At 36.7% G+C, this 19738-nt stretch overlaps 2 protein-coding genes across 6 annotated transcripts in view; one reads left to right on the forward strand and one right to left on the reverse strand.

The window, feature by feature from the left end:
- The window catches only part of LOC125234244 (furin-like protease 1), a 529066-nt gene that overhangs the window by 330499 nt on the left and 178829 nt on the right, over positions 1 to 19738 (reverse strand). The window lies entirely within an intron of this gene.
- Positions 1650 to 9808, forward strand: LOC125234245. Of its 3 annotated transcripts, none has more exons than XM_048140455.1 (4): positions 1650 to 2013; positions 3525 to 4148; positions 4530 to 4674; positions 6768 to 9808. In XM_048140455.1, the coding sequence occupies exon 4, from the start codon at positions 7937 to 7939 to the stop codon at positions 9749 to 9751; it is 1815 nt and encodes a 604-aa protein (XP_047996412.1). In that variant the 5' UTR covers positions 1650 to 2013; positions 3525 to 4148; positions 4530 to 4674; positions 6768 to 7936; the 3' UTR covers positions 9752 to 9808. The 3 variants fall into 2 exon arrangements, with proteins under 3 accessions (XP_047996412.1, XP_047996414.1, XP_047996413.1); XM_048140456.1 differs by having other exon boundaries at positions 6773 to 9808.

Raw genomic sequence — 19738 nt, forward strand, 5'->3', positions numbered from 1 at the left:
ACAGGATACCGGATACCGGATACCGGTTACTGGTTACCGGTTACCGGTTACCGGTTACCGGTTACCGGGTACCAGATACCAGAAACCAGGTTTTGATTTCTGGTTTCTCATGTTACAACGTGTATAGATTAGTCGATACCAAGTCGGACACTTCCGATTAGGCGATTTCGGCTCGCATTGTTACGCAGCATTCGAGTGTTGAGTTTCTCACACATGAGGCCCCCTAATAAAATTTGTACCACTCATATTATTGATTTGACTCTCGCAACACAAACACCTCATGCCCACACAAATACACACAAAATAAAATCATTCACAAACTTCAAATCATTCAAAAACTCAACAGTCACACGCGCTCCTCGCGGTCCTCTAAGAACTCCCTCGCGAGAGTCGACACTTCAAAATGAAGCGACATCGCATCGGCTCATCATCCACAAATTCGAAAAGATCCACCGATAAATTTGTACCGGAAAGACCTCACCGCGACAATGTCATATTACCCAAATTACTTCAAAAATCCTCTGAAAGTGAAACAGTTCATTAGGTTTACCGTAAGAGTGAGTGAGACAGACACGCACTGTGCTTCAAATTTGCCTCGCCAAAATACGTTACACACGACTCGAAAGAATACAGTCTTAAGCGCCGCAAGCTTTCATACATATTACGTTGTTGTGATCCAAGCATCTCGTCAAGCTCGATAGGTACTATTATTGAGCTAACGACTTGACCAGTTTAACGTGACCTATCGGACTAATTGATTTGTATGACTTTTGTCACTTGTAATAAGGGAGCTCTCTTATACTGGACGGTGAAATATTTGTTATCGAAGCGTTTTGAAAACGCGGCGCCCTTGATATCGCAGAGCGAAACACGTGTTGACGACTCGCCGCCCGTTGCCGCTACTACTATACTAGCTATACCTACTCTGTGCACGACCTTATTCTGCAGGTAATAACGTTCATATTAAAGCGCAAGTAAGAAAAATATCAATTAAGTAATGAATCTTACATATTTGTTGTTTAATTGATTTCGTATAGTACTAAGAATATATTAACGGCAAAATTTACCATCTTTCAATTTAGTTAGGTATTTTTCCTTTCCTAAAATTATCAATATTTAAGATTTTGAACAAGCGCCAAAAGTATTGGTATAAGTTTTAATAATTTATCAACACACGTAATATTATATTCATAATAAATTGCAGGATTACGGTTAACAATATTTTCTAGTGAAATACGCCTGAAAATGTGTAACTTACTAAACCTTCTTTATAAATGATAGTTCTGTATGAATTATTTATAAAAATTAGATGTTTTTATATGAAATGCAGGTGTCACAACATAATACAAGCACTTTTTCCGGATTACATTTAATACTTTAGTTATAAAATCAAAAAATATTCAAAGTTCGTTTTTATTTTTTTTTAAATTGAATCAGAACCCTAATTTGATTAATAATTTGTATTTTAACTATCACTAATGATACTTTATACGACAGAAAAAGAAAATTACGGTTATCGAATTATGTCCAGGTCAAGCTATTTTTCCTGGTCTAGTGATTCTAAGTTAAGAGGTAATACGTTGTATGGAGTGACGGCGCGGACTTTTTTTTTGTTTTTTACCTATTCGGTTGGGGGACAGGTCAGGGGAGAGACATTTTTCCTACATTAGAGCTGATTGTGACTAATTTACATAAATTTCTGTAATAATTTTGAGTGTCCATGTAGAAAACATTTAGTTTTATAAAATAAATATGTTATTATGAAGTTTTATCTTGAAAAAATATATTTTATTGTCAGTGCCGTCGAAAGTACCTCTTAACTTAGAATCACCCAACTCTTAAATTTCATGACACCTTGATAGACACATTTTTACTTTTTAGGCGGAGGAGGATGAAAATGACGCCGTGAAAACAATTTATTTAATTGAAAAATCATCATGCTCACTAGAGGCACAGCCAGACGAACAACCACCTACTGAAATAAATGTCCATGGAGAACAGGAAGAGAATTGCGTAAGTAGAGTTATAAAACTCGGAAACTCCTATTAATCATATCATATTTTAATAGTTTTACAAGGAGGCAAAGTTGTTGTTTAACCACACGTGCCAATATCTTGATACCCGGGCAAGCGAAAGATTCCAATATTGAACCGCAAGTGTAGCAAGTGGTTTGAAAAGTGGAATCTTGAGTAATGGCACTGTTTCAAGGCACGAAGGTTAAACAAATAATAGTTATTTGTTATACAAGGGGGCAAAGTTGTATTTTAACGCCGAGTGTGGAATTGATAAACGAGCAAGTGAAAGGACTCTATAGTTGAACCACGAGCGAAGCGAGTGGTTCGAGAATAGAATCCTGAACTTGCGAGTTTTTTAACACACGAGAAGTAAAATACATTTGCACCCGAGTGTAACACAAAACTTTTCCCCTCACTATAGCGAGGAAACTACAACGCAAAAAATGCGTTTATCACTGCTTCCAGTAGTTCCACAGGTGGTAAATCATCTTTATTACTAGATTCACCTACTTTTATCAATTTTAAAGCAGTTAATTTGACTTTATTCAAGGTCAAATTACTTTACCCACTAGTGGATAAAATGCGTTTTTACCCGTTGGTATTAAAGGACAAAACACGTGTTTCCGAGCTAGTGAGGGGAAAAATAATTCAGCACACCAACACTGAGAAAATACTAACTTTAAGACATAAAAGTAAATCAGATCCATCCAATTTACTAAACATGTATTATACAAAATCAGTATTTGAAGGTAATTTTTACCAGCCAGCTTAGGACATCAAGTTAAAATTTGTATGAAATTACTTTCTTATCACTTTTTGAAGCATCTAGACAGCCAATAGAATAGAATATACTTTATTTAACATCAAATTTGATAGATACAAGATAGATAGGTACATACAACACAAACTACTACTAGTTGGCGTGGTGAAAATGAAAATTTGTTTCCTCTAGGCTACTTAACTTTTCTAGCCATAATAGGGAACTTGCCTATACTGGCTATACTTAAAATAAAATATTTTATACTATGCACAAAATAAAGCTTCAGATGATTATAAGAAAATCATGGACGGTAGTTATTTTTATTTTAAACCTAATTTCTATTTTGTAAGTTGGATAAAAAGAAAGATAGAAGAAATATGTAAAGTAAATGAGTTGACTGTAATATTACTTAGACTCGTTTTCATATTAATAAATTTCATTCGATATTAGGATTACTGCCTATTGTTGAAAGATACAGTTAATTTAAGCTGGTAAATATTACCCACTTCTGTCTGTCTGTCCACACGGTCTGTCCACCTGTCTTATTTTCACGCTTTATCCGCTGCACCAATTTTGATATGGAGATAGTGATAACCCCTAGAGAAGAGAAGAATGGCTTTTTCCCACCTTTTAACCAAATCAGTTACATAACTAAAACCTAGGCGGACAGTCTGTTACACTACTTGGTTATTAATTGCTTTTAACATAATTCAGAAGACATTTTAGGTAAACTTATTTTTTAATTACAGAAGTTGTATGAAACATTACTTAAATACAATGAAGGAAAAGGTCTTCTCCTACGCTACAAAGAAAAAGGCTTACTGGATAATGCTGCGAGGAGGAGACTTTGCAGCATTATTATAAATGATGAATTAAAAGATGATCCTCAAAAAACCATCACCAGCTCAAGATTATATCAGTTGGCGTTTGAAATTACTCAAATCTTCAAAAAGGAAAGTTCCTCCGTGTATTTTATTCCGTTTGCTAGTTTTAGCCCACAACAAAAAATATCAGCTAAAGGAAAATTGCTTGATTGCTACCGACAACGCAGGAGGGAGTATATAAAATCGGGTATTATAAAAGGCAGAGAAAAACGCTGTGGTTCTACTTCGTCATCCTATAGTGAGCCAGAATCGCCACGAGCTAGCAGTAGCACTCAAGCTGCTGTCATGCAACTGCAAGATCACTTGGAATCTGATATAAATGAAAAACTGTTATGGCTGAAAAACTGTTGCGATCCCTGGGAAACTGTCGAAGACTACTGGACCATCACTGCCAAAACACGTTTGACCCGTTTACAGTCTACTGAATATACGATTCAACAATATTTTTCGGAGTTTAAACCACTTAACCAGCCAGGAGGTATATTCTTGGTATGTACCTAAACTATTTAACTGACCTTACTTATTGTTAGAAATCTCATTCAGGTCTCTTACGGTGCTCTTAAGTAGCTCCTACACGGGCGACACATTGCCAAGCAATTCGCATACCATTGCCGCGTTTGTTCAAGACGCACCAACTATGGAGCAATCGCGGCAATGGTATGCGAATTGCTTGGTAATGTGTCGCCCGTGTAAGAGCACCGTTATTCAATGATGTGATGCAACTGCTTTATGAAATGTCCTTCATTCATCAAACCCTGCCAATACTTCATTATTAGTAAAAGCTTCATAAAGAGTGCTTCTGTCTTACTAAATTTACATTATTTTATTGTTAGGTAACTCTAATTTATGTCATTCAACAATTGTTCACAGCTTTTAAAAGATTACGCACATCTGTACCCTGGTAATAACCAAACACTATCAGGAAATTGGCTTTTAATGAGACCAAAATTAATCAAGTTAGCCAAAAACCGCTCTGACGCGTTTTTGAAAGACATGTTAGCAGATATTGATCATGGTAAATATAACAAATATTTATATTTCTCTCTATCATAATTAATTCCTCTAATTTAACTACCACTTTGGCCAAGTCGGTAAGTGACCCTTCCAGCTAAGTTCATGGTCCTAGGTTCGAAAACCCATATCTAAGGCCATTGATTTGTGTGATGAGCATAATTATTTTCTATCGTTTTATTTTTATGAGTGTGTCTGAGTACCCGCTACACAAGCATTCTTGAGCTCACTGCTTAGTTATTTATTTATACGAGCATGTCTTGTAAGTATATATATATATGTATATTATGTATAGGGTGGGCCCTGTCACTAAAGCAAAAAATTAAAATGTAGCCTATTATACTTTTTAAACTGGCCAATATTTATTCAGCAACTTTTAACTTAACTTTTATTTTGACTTTTATCACCATTGAAAGTTTTTACTAAGAGGTAATGGGCGATTCTCTGTAAGCTTGTAATCGGCTGTCCTGGCCGATTTTTTCAAAAAGTACTTCAATTATTTAAATAATAAGCACGTCTAATAAAACTTTAACCTCGAATCTTTACGGGCCATCATTTTTATAACCATAACTATTTTAAGCGTTTTACTACACGTAATAGCAGCTCTAAAAATACAGTCCCCTGGCTGTCCCCATCACTGTCTTCCCACCTAGAAGTGAAAGTTACGAAAAAAATATTAAAACTAAATACAAGCGGCAGTTAAATCAAAACAATCGAATTATTAAATTATATTATTGTAGTATAACGAGGTCTGATTAATTGGTTATTTATTTAATAAAGTCCAGTAAACTTTGTCCCCAGAATTTGTATACAGTCCCCTGCGTAAAATATTTAGCCATATTAAAAAATAACCACTATGTTCGCAAACGTATTTTTGAGTGAAACGAAACGCGATCGCTGTGAAGTTGGTTACCATGCCTAATGCGGCGGCGAGACGCCATTTTGTTTAGTGTCAGAGCATCACTTGTGAGGTGAACCCGCGTTTGGACCGCTGCCACACCCAGTCCCCTGGTAAGAGTCCCCTGGTAAAAGAAATTTTTATTTCTGTTGAGATTTTCTTAAAAAAGCTTCTGTTGATTATTGATGTGCAAATATGCCATAGAAATAATAAATGACTGATCAATATAAAATGACTTTTATCTAAATACATGACACGTTAAAAACAGTCCCCTCATGCCCCAAACAGTCCCCTGTTACGATTTTTTAGAAAATCGTTAATAACTCGGAAATTACGTATAAATTCAGTGGGTCTCCTTATGTAACTAAAATAATAGTTAATTTTAGTCAACATAGAACTCAGATTTTTGGCAATAGTTAAAAAAAATTGACAGGACAGCATTTGTATGGGACCTTCACGAGCTTACAGAGAATCGCCCTAATAAATAGTTATTTGTTATACAAGGGTGCAAAGTTGTATTTTAACGCGGAGTGTAGAATTGGAAAAAGAGCAAATGAAAGGATTGTGTAGTTGAACCACGAGCGAAGCGAGTGGTTCGAAAATCGAATCCTGAACTTGGCGAGTTTTTCAAGACACGAGAAGTAAAACACATTTGCATCCGTGTTTAATACAAAACTTTTCCCCTCACTGTAGCAAGGAAAACACAACGCAAAAAACGCATTTTTCACTGCTTCCAGTAGATTGAAGCTAATATTTATATTGTATGAAATAAAATAAATTGGAGACTTCATAGTTTTTAAAAGTTGCTGAACAAATGTTGGTAATGTTTAAGGAGTACAGCCTTTCGTTACCCACCCTATATGTATACCCGGTAGATTTTTAAGACGTATTCCTGATCACATCTTTTTCTAAATTCGATCTGAAATGTTTCTATTGTTGATATTTAATGTTATGTTTAAAATATAATATTTAATATTTTAACTTACTAAACAATAAAAAATCTTGTTTTAGAGATAACTAACATTGATATTATATTATATTATGTATACACCTATCCTCCTGAGTCCAGAAAGCGATTGGTTTGTTTTTGAAATTAGAACCTTTTGTTACATAATAAAAGTTCAAAATGGATTTCGAAATATGCACAAAAATGTATACAAGAGGACTGAGGAGGCTACATATTAAATTGAATGTTTCAGAACAGCGTGAAGAAGTCATGGACCTGGCAGCATTGATGGCGATCCCGTTTCTGATGACTACTTCGAACGTAGGCAAGAGTAAGAATAAAACCAAGCCAAAACGTCTTTGGCGGCCGTCTAAGCAGGAGGTGTTGGAGGGATTTATCATCCATGTGAAATGTGCGGCGCACATAGAAGACACCATCGCACGTAGAGCGGAAAAACTGCGCGAAATGGAATTAACGTTACAGCCGTCTATAGTAATTGTAGGACCTTCTATCAAGGAAATATCAGGCAGGTACATAATTGTAAATAATGTTCGTTACGAAGTGACATCGATCATAAATGCAGTTGATGCGTGTTTTAAAATAATATTTGTTCTTAACGCACAATATCCTGCGGAGTCTAATAACGTTTGGCAATTTATCCAAACCGCACTTTACCAAATAAAAACAAAATATGACAAAATTTACACGACAGTGAACACACTTATGACAGATTTAAATATTCAACAAGGAGAGTGAGTTAAACTAATTGATTTGTTACCTTTGTACCCAATAATTAGATTACCTAGGTCCTGAAAAAATGCCTAAGTGTTTTTTATGCTTCAAGATTTGTGATTGTATAAAAGAATTATTTAAACATTTTTCCTTAATGCATGGAACACATAATTTTTCATTATATCCTTGTGTAGAAGATGGCTGTAATCGAACTTTTCACTTAAAAAATACTTATAAGAAACATATAACACGCGATCATATTAATATGCAGAGTGATACTTGTAATGCTTCTACTGACCAAATATCAAATATTGTTATCCCTTGCTCGTCAGAAAGACATCGGCCTTCTAATATTGCAAATCCACATCCATCCAATTCAAATAATTATACATTGCCAATGTTTTTATCATCGCTGTATGCAAACCCATTAATACCTAAAATGGCAGTTCAAGATGTAGTAGATGGAATGAACATGTACTTATGCGATACTTTATCCAGTAATTTAGAAAATATTTTTAGAGAAGTAACAACATCCCCAGAACAAGATAAAAAAATTATGTCTTTGAAACAGAAGGTTTTGTCTGCTGTTCAATCTCCTATTAAGTCACTCGATACTGAATATAAACGTCTGGAATATTTAAAAGGAGAAGGAACTTACATACCCCGAAAGAAATAGTTATCGGGCAAACAATGTGTAGTGTTAAAAAGCGTGGTGTAGTAACATATGCCCCAATGGAATGTAAAGAGCAATTGATTCCTCTTAGACTTGTTTTGCAAAAATATTTTTCACTCGACAATGTTATGGCAGAAACTCTCGATTACGTTAACAATTTATTACTAGACAATAGCCTTATTAGAAACATTATACAGGGGAGCTCTTGGGCAAAAGTTAAAGCGAAATACAAGGATAGGTTAGTATTTCCATTGTTCCTATTTTTTGATGATTACGAAAGCGGGAATGTTCTTGGTAGTCATTCGGGTATCCATAAATTAGGAGCTGTGTATGTATCTGTTGGTTGTATTCCTCCATATCGCGCTTCTACTTTAACAAATATCTTTCTAGCTCTTTTATTTCATTCATCTGATAGAACAACCTTTGGAAACAATGTAATATTTCATCCATTAATAGAAGAACTAAATTTTTTATCTGAACTCGGAGTTGATATAGATGTACCGTGTTTTCATGGTAAGCTTTACTTTTCTTTAGCTCTAATAATTGGCGACAACCTGGGGATTCATTCCATCCTAGGATTTAATGAAACATTTTCATCTAATCACCCTTGTCGAATTTGTAATGTCTCCAAAGAGGAATTGAAAACACAATGTTTCGAAAATGAACAAATATTGCGAAATGCTGAAAACTACAACGAACAATTGCTAAAAAAATGCCCTGCTAGCACAGGCCTGAAAGAAAAGTGTGTTTGGTTGACCGTAAATGATTTTAGTTTGTTTGATAACGTAGGTGTAGATATCATGCATGATATTCTGGAAGGTGTAGCTAAATATGTTATGTCTTTTCTCTTGATAAAATATATCCGTGACTTAAAGTATTTCTCATTACATGTTTTAAATTCTAGAATTAATCATTTTGATTATGGTCCTGATGCTGGAAGCAAACCCTGTCTTTTGACTATGGAACATATTTTGAAGGGCAATATTAGACTCTCGGCTTCCGAAATGTTAACTTTTCTTCGATATTTCGGTCTACTAATAGGAGATTTTGTTCCTACTGATGACTGTTATTGGATAATATATATTACTTTGAGGAAAATACTAGATTTGATAATGTCTTATAAGATTGATAAAGGTACTTGTGACCTGTTAAAGGTTTTGATTTCTGAACTAAATGAAATTTATATATCATTATCTGGGGAAAAACTTAAACCTAAATTTCATTTTATGGTTCACTATCCATCAATGTTGTTAAAATTTGGACCACTAGTAAATTTTTGGAGCATGCGGTATGAGGCTAAACATAGGGTATCTAAAATTGCTGCACGTGCGTCTTTTAACCGTCGTAATATAACATTAACACTGGCCAATAAACATCAATTACAATTGAATAATATGTTTTTAAAAGGGACTTTAGATGCGCTTTTCTCTGTAGGTCCGTCTAAACAAATAACGGTACAAAAACGCAAAGAAGTAATACTTCAATTACATTTCAATGAGAATATTTCTCTCAGTTCTGTAAAGTGGGTGAAAGTTAAAGGCACACATTACACGCCCGGAGCAATTCTCGTTCAAAATGTAGGAGATCTAGGTGATTTTACATTTGCGATGATCAAAAATATTTTTATTTATAACAATGATCGCGTCATCTTTGAATGTGTACTTGTAACAACAATTGATTTTGATTTTCACTTGCATTGCTTCGAAGTGGAAATTCCAGAAACTGAATCAAATATATTTGTGTTCCAGGATTCATTGTTATCTTATATTCCAAATCATATTAATTTAGCTTCAAATGGTAAAAGATATGTTACACAAAGAGGGCATTTGTAATAATAATTGTAACTTGGGATGGCTACCACGAATACCCCCGCCCCTTATTAAATATAATGTTTTTTTATATTAATGTTAAGTACGTCTATAGTGGCGAGAATGGAAATGTAATGTAATGATTACCCAGTTCAATCTTTTAATACGTACTTTTGTGAACCTACTCTCTCCTGTGTTGTCGTTGTTAATGATGATAATATTTGTTGTGAACTAACTGGTTACCATTATTAATGTAGTAGTGTTAGTAGTGACAGCACAGATTTTTTTATGTATTACCACTGATAAGTACTGAAGTTATTTTAGGATAGCGGGTGTAAATGGAGATGCGGTATACGTCAGGAGATAGTGCTACAAATGTGAGCCAGAATTAGAACAATGTACTCAAGACGCTACAGGAGGGGTCAATTCTCCATACAAACGCTCTCGACTATTTCCTCCCTAGTTTTTGAAGATACAGCAATTATTTTTTTCAACACAGATTATTATAATTTTTATCTGTGTCGGACAGATTTGTTTTTTTTTGATATTCTTATTTTTAAAAACGCTAGAGCCCATCAAAAATTTCAAAAATGGCGTTATTGATTATTTTACAGAAATATGTGTTTAAAAGGGGTCCGGCTGCGGAGTAATACTCCCCAGCCGGACCACGTCTGTATCCGCTGATGTCACTGACTTCAAGATATAATTTAAATAACTATCAAAAACTGTACCTGTTATAGTATGAATTTTCTGAGATGAACTTTTCGCTTTTGCAGTAATCTGTTAAACAAAGGCATTTCTTTCTATTATTCACGGCGGCCAGCTCCCGTTTCCACAGCACGTGCTAAAGTCTCAGTGTAGTTAAAAAGCAACTATCATGATAGCAATAGGGTTCAAATTTATTAAACAGTTTGCAGTATGCAGGTAACTTGTTTTGAAGATGACAAAACGTGTTATCTCCGAAAGGGCTTTTTATGGATTTGAACCTTATTACTATCATGATAGTTGCGTTTTAACTACACTGAGACTATAGCACGTGCCGTTTAAACGGGAGCTAGCCGCCGTGAATAATAGAAACAAAGGCCTTTGTTTAACAGATTACGGCAAAAGCGTAAAGTTCAACTCAGAAAATTCATAGTATATCTTTGAATAAGTTATTTATTATATTTCTATTAAAAGTGGCCTTATAAATTACTTTTCACAGATTTCGATTTTTAGTTATCGCCGTTAGTACGCGAGTAGCCGGACCCCTTTTAAACACATATTTCTGTCCAACTACAGAGGTACATGTAATTTCCGACTAGGTACAAGAGGTTACATCAGGGGTACATTTCATCACCATTGTGATCTGAGCACAATAAAGCGAGGTAGTCCGGCTGCAGAGTATTACGCGTTAATAACACTAGTATATTAAACTAGAATTCCCAAATTGAAAGGAGGGCCCCTTTCCATTTTAGAATTTCGCTCCTGTAGCGTCTTTAGAAAGAAATGATGCTCGCCGCCCTGACGTTAGGTCCGCAGGTACATTTACAGTTCAAGCTAATAGCTGCTACTCAGGGTCAAAGTACTGAGTTAAATACATGTGCTTCATATATTATATTAAGCTCAATCGAATTTAGAGAGTGGTTAGAGACTGATATGGAATTAAATAAGCTTAAATATACATGCCTTGTAAATATTAACCTCGGGCAGTACTTTGACCCTTGGCAGCCATTAGCAAATGCACCTGCGGACCTGCCATCAGGACGGCGGGCGTCATTTCTTTCTAAAATATCTCTGGAATAAATAGAGCACATTGTTTCAATTCTGGCGTCATTTGTTTCTAAAATATGTATGGAGTATACAAAGCACATCCGCAGCTCCATTTGTAAATTGTACATGACTGTATTGGGAACAGATGGGAAGAACGTACCCAGAACAGTTTCCCTTAAGAAGGGTAGAAATAGAACTATAATTGTTTTGACTGAGGATTGTCTTCCCAAGCATCCTCAGTCAAAATAATTAGCTGATACTTTTGGATTATACCTAAATATAGGTAGTAAAAAAAATGTTGTACTGTCATCATTTTATTACATTTCAGAAATACAGCAATTATTGGAATAAAACTGTACCATTCAAAGGAAGAGTTTTACTACGCTACCTACCTAAAATTTGAATATTCGTATCAAGACGCTTTATGTTAATTATTTATGAAAATAATGGAATTTAACTATTGTTGCTTTTAATATAAGTAACACCAATTCAAGTTATAACCCGTCGTAATATGAATATTATCAAATTAAGTCAACTATTACATAAATACTATATGGTAATTCCACTATATTTTGTTAAACGTTCGATCAAATAGCTACCCATCCGGCAATTAACTTAGTACAAAAAGGCGCGATATCAATGAATCCGCCCTTAAATTAATCAACCAGAGTATAGTGGAATCACATTGTATTGAAATGAATTGTAAAAATACCTTTTAGTAGTCTTACCTGATCTTTTATTACGATTTAGTTTAGGAACTAAACAGAATTGCTTCAGGACGGAGCTATACATTCGTCGCATGATAGCAAATAAATGTTAGTCCTAAACTGAATTGTAATACGAGATCTGGCCTTTTAATCAAAATGAATTGTAAAAATACCTTTTCAGTAGCCTTACCTGACCCTCTAGCACAACTTGCCTTGTCGCACGCGAGTCCATGCATCAAGCGCGACTTCAAGTATGGACTCGCTCGCGACAAGGCAAGTTGTGCTAGAGGGTCAGGTAAGGCTACTGAAAAGGTATTTTTACAATTCATTTTGATTATAAATTACTAAATTGGTCAAGCTACTTGTAGCTAAACAGTTTTGTTACTAGTTACCAGACCAGGAAAGGTATTTTTACAATTAAGTTTGATTATAAATTACTAAATTGGTCAAGCTACTTGTAGCTAAACAGTTTTGTTACTAGTTACCAGACCAGGAGATATTTTTTACAATTCAGTTTGATTATAAATTACTAAATTGGTCGAGCTACTTGCAGCTAAACAGTTTTGTTACCAGTTACCAGACCAGGAAAGGTATTTTTACAATTCAGTTTGATTATAAATTACTAAATTGGTCAAGTAACTTGTAGCTAAACAGTTTTGTTACTAGTTGCCAGACCAGAAAAGGTATTTTTACAATTCAGTTTGATTGTAAATTGCTAAATTGGTCGAGTTACTTGTTGCTAAACAGTTTTGTTGTAAATCACAAAATATTATAATTATTACTAGACTAATACCACTGTTATAAGTAGAACATACAATTCAAAATAGTAACATAAAGGGTTAAGTTGTTAATATGGTTTGGGACGCAACGTGCGTTGACACACTGGCCCCGTCTCATCTCCACCGAACCTCCGTGAGGGCAGCATCAGCAGCAGAGGCGGCCGAGAAACTAAAGGTAGGAAAGTACAGCGGTCTCGGCGCCGAATATATTTTTATCCCATTCGGCGTCGAGACCCTTGGCCCGTGGGGCCCTGGCGCTTTAAGTCTCTTCAAGGACCTGTCGAAGAGACTGAGAGACGCCACCGGAGACCGAAGAGCTGGCAGCTTCCTCGCTCAGCGCATTAGCTTGACAATCCAGCGAGGAAATGCTGCCAGCGTCTTCGGTACCATGCCACAGGGGCCGTTTTTAGATTTATTTTAGTTTAATTTTAGATTTATTTAGTTTAATTTTTATTTTAAGTTTAATTTTAGTATAACTTTAGATTTATTTAATAAATGTGTGCATATCTCAACACAAATAACAAAACACGGTTTGGTAATGGGTAACACGTAGTTCGCAAGTCACAATTTTTTGGTAAGCAGTAACCTAAAATTTGGTTACAGTTATGCAAACATTTCTTTCAGTGTAATTCTACTTATCACTATTACTGATATAAAGTTTTTAACTTTTTTACACAAACTTAATATTCGCCGCTATTCGGTCTGCTCCGAGATAAGGGAAACAACGCCGTCCTTGAAACGTCGTTAGTTTAAAAATGTATTCATATTTTTTGCGATGCGGCGTAACAAAATCCCACAGACTTCGCTGGTTCGGCCACCTACTAAGAATGGGAGAGGATCGGGCTGCTAAGAGAGCGTATCTGGGAAGACCAACTGGTGGGAAGACAGTGTGGTGATGGCGGATCTGTGTCAGCTACAAGCCGATGATAGGCAGGAAGCTGCGCAGGATCGGGATAGGTGGCGTGTTCTCGTTTTGAAGGCCAAGATTCTCTTTGGATCGCAGAGACTTATTAGTTAGTTAATTCTTTTGCGATTACTGACAGATGCAGGCGTAAGGAGAATTGATTATCTGTGGGTCATTTTATATTAAAAATCTTTTATGTAACGAACTAGCTTTTGAATGATGATTAATAAAAAACTATCAAAGTTCTTTCACATTTTTGAAATTTATAATAGCAGGGATACGATTGTAAGTATCAGTATCGACATACACATTACCTATTAATAGTAAGGATAAAAGTGCAAGCCTTCGAAGAACAATGACGAAGGACCTCGATTTGAAGCGTTACAAATAATAGACCACCTGCTGTCATCAAATACAATTTTGCGGAGGTGTGCTGACCTGCAGTGAATGTGGATTTGGATATTTCAGTCACTTGAAATCGTGAACCTCGCTCTAAAAACCAGTTTTTAATTTTCCTCGTGGTCGAAATCGGCCAGGGCAGTATGGTGATAATAGATTATCTATTACTATACCTCTACATTAAGATTTTATGCATCGGATATTGTGTTACACCGTTTGAAAATCATAATAAAAAAAAAACAATAAAATCTTTCCCCGTCTCCCAGTTGATCGGTTTGGACCGGCTATTCACCCATTAAACATTCCGAAGGAACACGAGATCAAAGCCCCCACAGTATTTGTGATGATAATCTACTCAAAGATGAAACAACGCCAGGAGAACAAGAGAAACCGTTTTATTTTCAGAAACGTTAAAAACAAAGCGAAGAAATAATCTTGCGGTAGACGTGCTAATGTTCAATAGTTGACACCTTCTCCTGCCTGCTATTGACGGCTTGATTTCGGTGTAACATGAGTGACCCGAAAGATATTAACTACGCATTTCTGAGGGCAAAATAAACATATAATGTTATAAAACCCCACATTTCCCTTTAATGGCGGGTGGGAGTATTGTATGGAGCATTCCTGAATTTTCGAATCCAACACGAGCGAAGTCGCGGGCATAAAGCTAGTATTTATATACTATTAGTATTTATTTGACGACCGGTCTGGCGCAGTCGGTAGTGACCCTGCCTGCTGCGCCGCGGTCCCGGGTTCAAATCCCGGTAAGGGCATTTATTTGTGTGATGAGCACAGATATTTGTTCCTGAGTCATGGATGTTTTCTATGTATATAAGTATTTATATATTATATATATCGTTGCCTGAGTACCCACAATACAAGCCTTATTGAGCTTACCGTGGGCCTCAGTCAATCTGTGTGAGAATGTCCTGTAATATTTATTTATTTATTTATTTATTTATATACAGGCTGTTTCAATGAACGTAATACAAAATTATTGGTTCCGGCTCTATTAACGACGAAGAATATAATGCACGTATCCAGGTCTTAAAATTCTACGTAATTAAATTTTGCTAATTTTCTAACAAAATAAATCCAATTCATGAAGTGTGGTCACTCATTGTGACGTCATGATATGACGTCAGTGGTAGGTGTCTTATCAGTTATCAAGGTGTTGATTATTGTGACAGGTACCTAACATGACAGAATTCATTTTTAGCCCTCGACGCAAAAACGACGGGGTGTTATAAGTTCGACGTGTCTGTCTGTCTGTTTGTCTGTCTGTCTGTGTGTGTGTTTTTTTTTTGTCTGAAAGCTGAGTTAGTCGGGAGTGTTATTAGCCATGTTTCATGAAAATCGGTCTAAATACTATGTCGCGGTCGGGGGTTTTTTTTCAAAATTTTAATTTTGTGGTTAGGTTATATACAGTCTACACAAAAAAAAGGTGAGTTTATACTACAAAACTAGGTTCGAACTATTTTCTCTTAACAACTAGGTAGGGTAACAATGTTGTGACCAAAATAACAGGATTTAGGAAAACTATGATATTAATGATTATGAACTAGTTTAACAACACGCGACCTAGGTAGTGTTTTAGCAATAGGAAAACGAGTTTGAAAAACATGTTTTGTGTTACGTTCATTGAAACAGGGTATAGTAAACAGAATAATTGTGTAGAACTGAGAATTTTAACTTTATTGTCTGAAATAGATAAATGGACAGAATAAAATCTCAAGACTTTAAACCGAGTAAAAAAGAAGCATCGCAATCGTCATTTTTAAACGGAACGCTGGCGCACACTTCTATCATTTCATGTTAATTAATCAGTTAATTTAATCACAAAAGACTTCAGTCAATGTGACGTTTCAGCTTAGTTGAGCAGACTGTATTATGCCGACCCTGTAATTTTAATTATGAATTAAATAAGGAAAAGTTCAAAAACATAATGAATTGGGGTGACTTGTTCTTTGGCATTTTTTTAGTTCATGGTCTCCGAGAGGATAATTGTTGATTTTTTTTTTTATGTGATAGGAGGCAAACGAGCAGACAGGTCGCCTGATGGTAAGCGATCACCGCTGCCCATGGACACCCGAAACACCAGAGGTGTTGGAGGTGCGTTGCCGGCCTTTAAGATGGGTGTACGCTCTTTTCTTGAAGATTTGAAGGTCGTATCGGTCCGGAAATACCGCAGGCGACAATTCATTCCACAGTTTAGCTGTGCGGGGCAGGAAATTTCTGGAGAAACGCACAGTTGAGGACTGCCAGCCATCTAAATGATGACGATGGAATTGTTGTCGCGTAGGGCGATGGCGGAAAGAAGCGGTAGGGATTAATCCGAACAATTCCTCGGAGCACTCCCCGTTATACATGCGATAGAAAATGCAGAGCGAGGCCACATCTCTACGCAGCGCCAATGGGTCTAGCCGATCGGAGATATGCTGGCAGTTGACAATTCGAGTCGCTCGTCGTTGGATGCGGTCCAGAGGGAGAAGCTGTTACTGAGGTGCCCCTGCCCATAGATGAGAACAGTACTCCATGTGTGGGCGAAGCTGCGCCTTATAGAGCTGAAGGCGGTGGGCTGGAGTGAAATACTGTCTCGATCTATTGAGCACACCCAGCTTTTTTGAGGCCAGTTTGGCCTTACCCTCTAAATGACCGCGAAACTGGACTGCACTCGAAATGTCAACGCCTAGATTTCCTATACTGGCTGTGGCAGTGAGGGGAGTGCTCTCAAAAAAGGGTGATGCGACAAACTCTAACTTTTTTGCGGTAAACGCGCAAACCTGTATCTTGGTGGGGTTAAATCGGACTAAGTTAAGTCGACCCCGTTCAGAGACTTCTTTCAAGGAGGTCTCAATTTCAGACACAAGTTTGTTCCGGCTCTCGATGACGTTTTCCCGAGAGATATTGGTGCGGCCGGTGTAAGTAGCATCAACCGTACTATTATCCGCATAACAATGAATGCCGCTGGTTTGCAGCATGTCATTGATATGCAAGAGGAATAGCGTAGGTGATAGCACACAGCCTTGGGGAACACCAGCATTCACAGGCATGGAGTCAGAGCATTTACCGTCAACTAAGACCTTTATGCTTCTGTCTGCCAGGACAACCCACCCAAACACATAATCTCTCGGGAAGCCCGTAGGATGGTAACTTCGAAAGAAGTGCTTTGTGCCAAACGCGATCAAACGCTTTCGCGATGTCCAAACTAACGGCCAATGCCTCACCCTTCATCTCGATTGCCTGTGCCCAACGATGTGTCAGGTTAACTAGAAGATCACCAGCCGAGCGGCCTCTACGGAAACAATATTGTTGGTCGCTAAGCAGCTGGTGGTCCTCTAGGTACCGTAAGAGCTGGGAATTGATGATGGATTCCATTATCTTCGAGAAGAGGGAAGTTATAGCTATTGATATGAAACTACTGCCTTCATTTTATTGGCTTTTCCATGTTAAATTGTATGGTGTCATATTGGTTCCAACGGCCACATGCAATTAATGTTGTCAATGTTGGAAATGCCCATAAGGCGACGAGTATTTGTGACAATCAGCGCTACTCTGTCACGCACGTTGTCAATATGTAGACATTTCAGTAGAACATGGTCTCAAATTGAGTAAATGTAAGCACGACGTATGAGTTTTGGAGTTTCCTTTACAATATTTCAATTTGGTCACTTTCGGTGCCAAAAGTATACCTACAGGCAATATAAGCGTCAAGTTTGATACGGACTCGGTATTAAGGATATTTCAATGTAAAAATTGTTAACGGAACTGAAAATGTTTCACGTTGGTCGGAACTTGTTTAGAATTATTAGTGGCAGGATTCTGTGAAATATTTTCCACAATAACGCCTCAGTGGACCGACATTGATAAAGCGAGGTACTTCCAGCTCAGTTACAGTTGACAAAAGATTTTCGATACAGTGAATTTGATACATCATCATCATCATCATCGGCCACAGCATCTTTCCAGATGTTGCAGCACTTGCAGCGACTAAGTAACGCCGTGGCTTGCGTGGGCGACGGTCGCGCGACGGCGATGCGACGCATACGAAATCAAACCTTATCGATATGGAAGTATGAGACGCGACGGCGACGGTCGCGCGACCGTCGCCCACGCAACACACGGCGTTACTTAGTCGCTGCAAGTGCTGCAGTGCTGGGTGGTCCAGCAGCTCTACGGAGACGCTTCTGCTCGAGTTGGTCCAACCAAAGCTCGTTATACTTTACCATATCGTTTTCGTTATTTTTTGACGATCACAATATAGATTCTTATAAATTGACATAAATGTAATTTGTACTGTAATCATGTTGTGAAATAAATATATCTAATCTAATCATACCCTCCCTCAAGTTACGACGCCACTCCAGTCTCATCTCCGCACAATATGATATATCATGGAACAGATAAAATAAAATCGTTTCGGCTGACACGTTATTTATCAAAACATATAGGACGTTCCTGCGAATTTTGGCAGGTAAATTAAAAATGAAATGAATATCTGATTACTTAATGAACACATTAAATTATTTTATAAATTTCATTCATTCGCATTAAAAGGGACGGCAACTGCTATTACAGAACAAAAAACCTGTATAACGGAATCTCAAATGCTACTATAGCATAAATTGATACTATAATAGCGTTACTGTGTCCTCTATGTCAACAAATTAGCACAATAGTCATCATCACATCACCATTAATAGACCTTAAACGTCACGGATGATACTGCTATAGCCCTATTATATCACTAAATGGCTGCATAATTGCGCCAAATCGGCTCTACAGTACCAATATAGACTATTTATAGGACCATTTAATGTGATTTAATTTGGTGCTCGCGACCACTATAAGACACGAAATTGTTACTTGGGTACCCTCCCTCAAGTTACGACGCCACTCCAGTCTCATCTCCGCACAATATGATATATCATGGAACAGATAAAATAAAATCGTTTCGGCTGACACGTTATTTATCAAAACATATAGGACGTTCCTGCGAATTTTGGCAGGTAAATTAAAAATGAAATGAATATCTGATTACTTAATGAAATAGCCCTAAAAAAACCTTTTCTCACACAAAAATAAAATCATCTATGTTCCAACTCTTAGCTCATCGCTTGTTTGTATTAAACTTTTATAGTCATGTTTTCGGGGTTAGAAAATTTAAAAATAAAATTTGTATTTGACTGGGTCATGAAATAGCACTTAAAAAACCTTTTCACATAAGTATTAAAAAATCATCCACGTTCTTAGCTCATCGGTTGTCCATTTTTTTTATAATCATGCTATAAAACCTAACATACGATAATAAATGAATAAAGACAAGAATACAGGCGTCACTTATCCATCCAAGCTTCCACTAAATAGGTACAAGTTAAGGTACAGCGGGGCAAATCTCAACTGGGGGGCAAATGTAACTAATCCATTTTCTCCAACTATGATGTTGAGTTCTACTCGTACATGTATCCAC

This window comes from Leguminivora glycinivorella, chromosome 15, assembly GCF_023078275.1.
Source record: "Leguminivora glycinivorella isolate SPB_JAAS2020 chromosome 15, LegGlyc_1.1, whole genome shotgun sequence".
NCBI classification, from domain to species: domain Eukaryota; kingdom Metazoa; phylum Arthropoda; class Insecta; order Lepidoptera; family Tortricidae; genus Leguminivora; species Leguminivora glycinivorella.

What these genes read in the sequence shown, in the direction of transcription:
- LOC125234245 (XM_048140455.1), top strand. Translation starts at nt 7,937, where the DNA reads ATGTGTAGTGTTAAAAAGCGTGGTGTAGTAACATATGCCCCAATGGAA.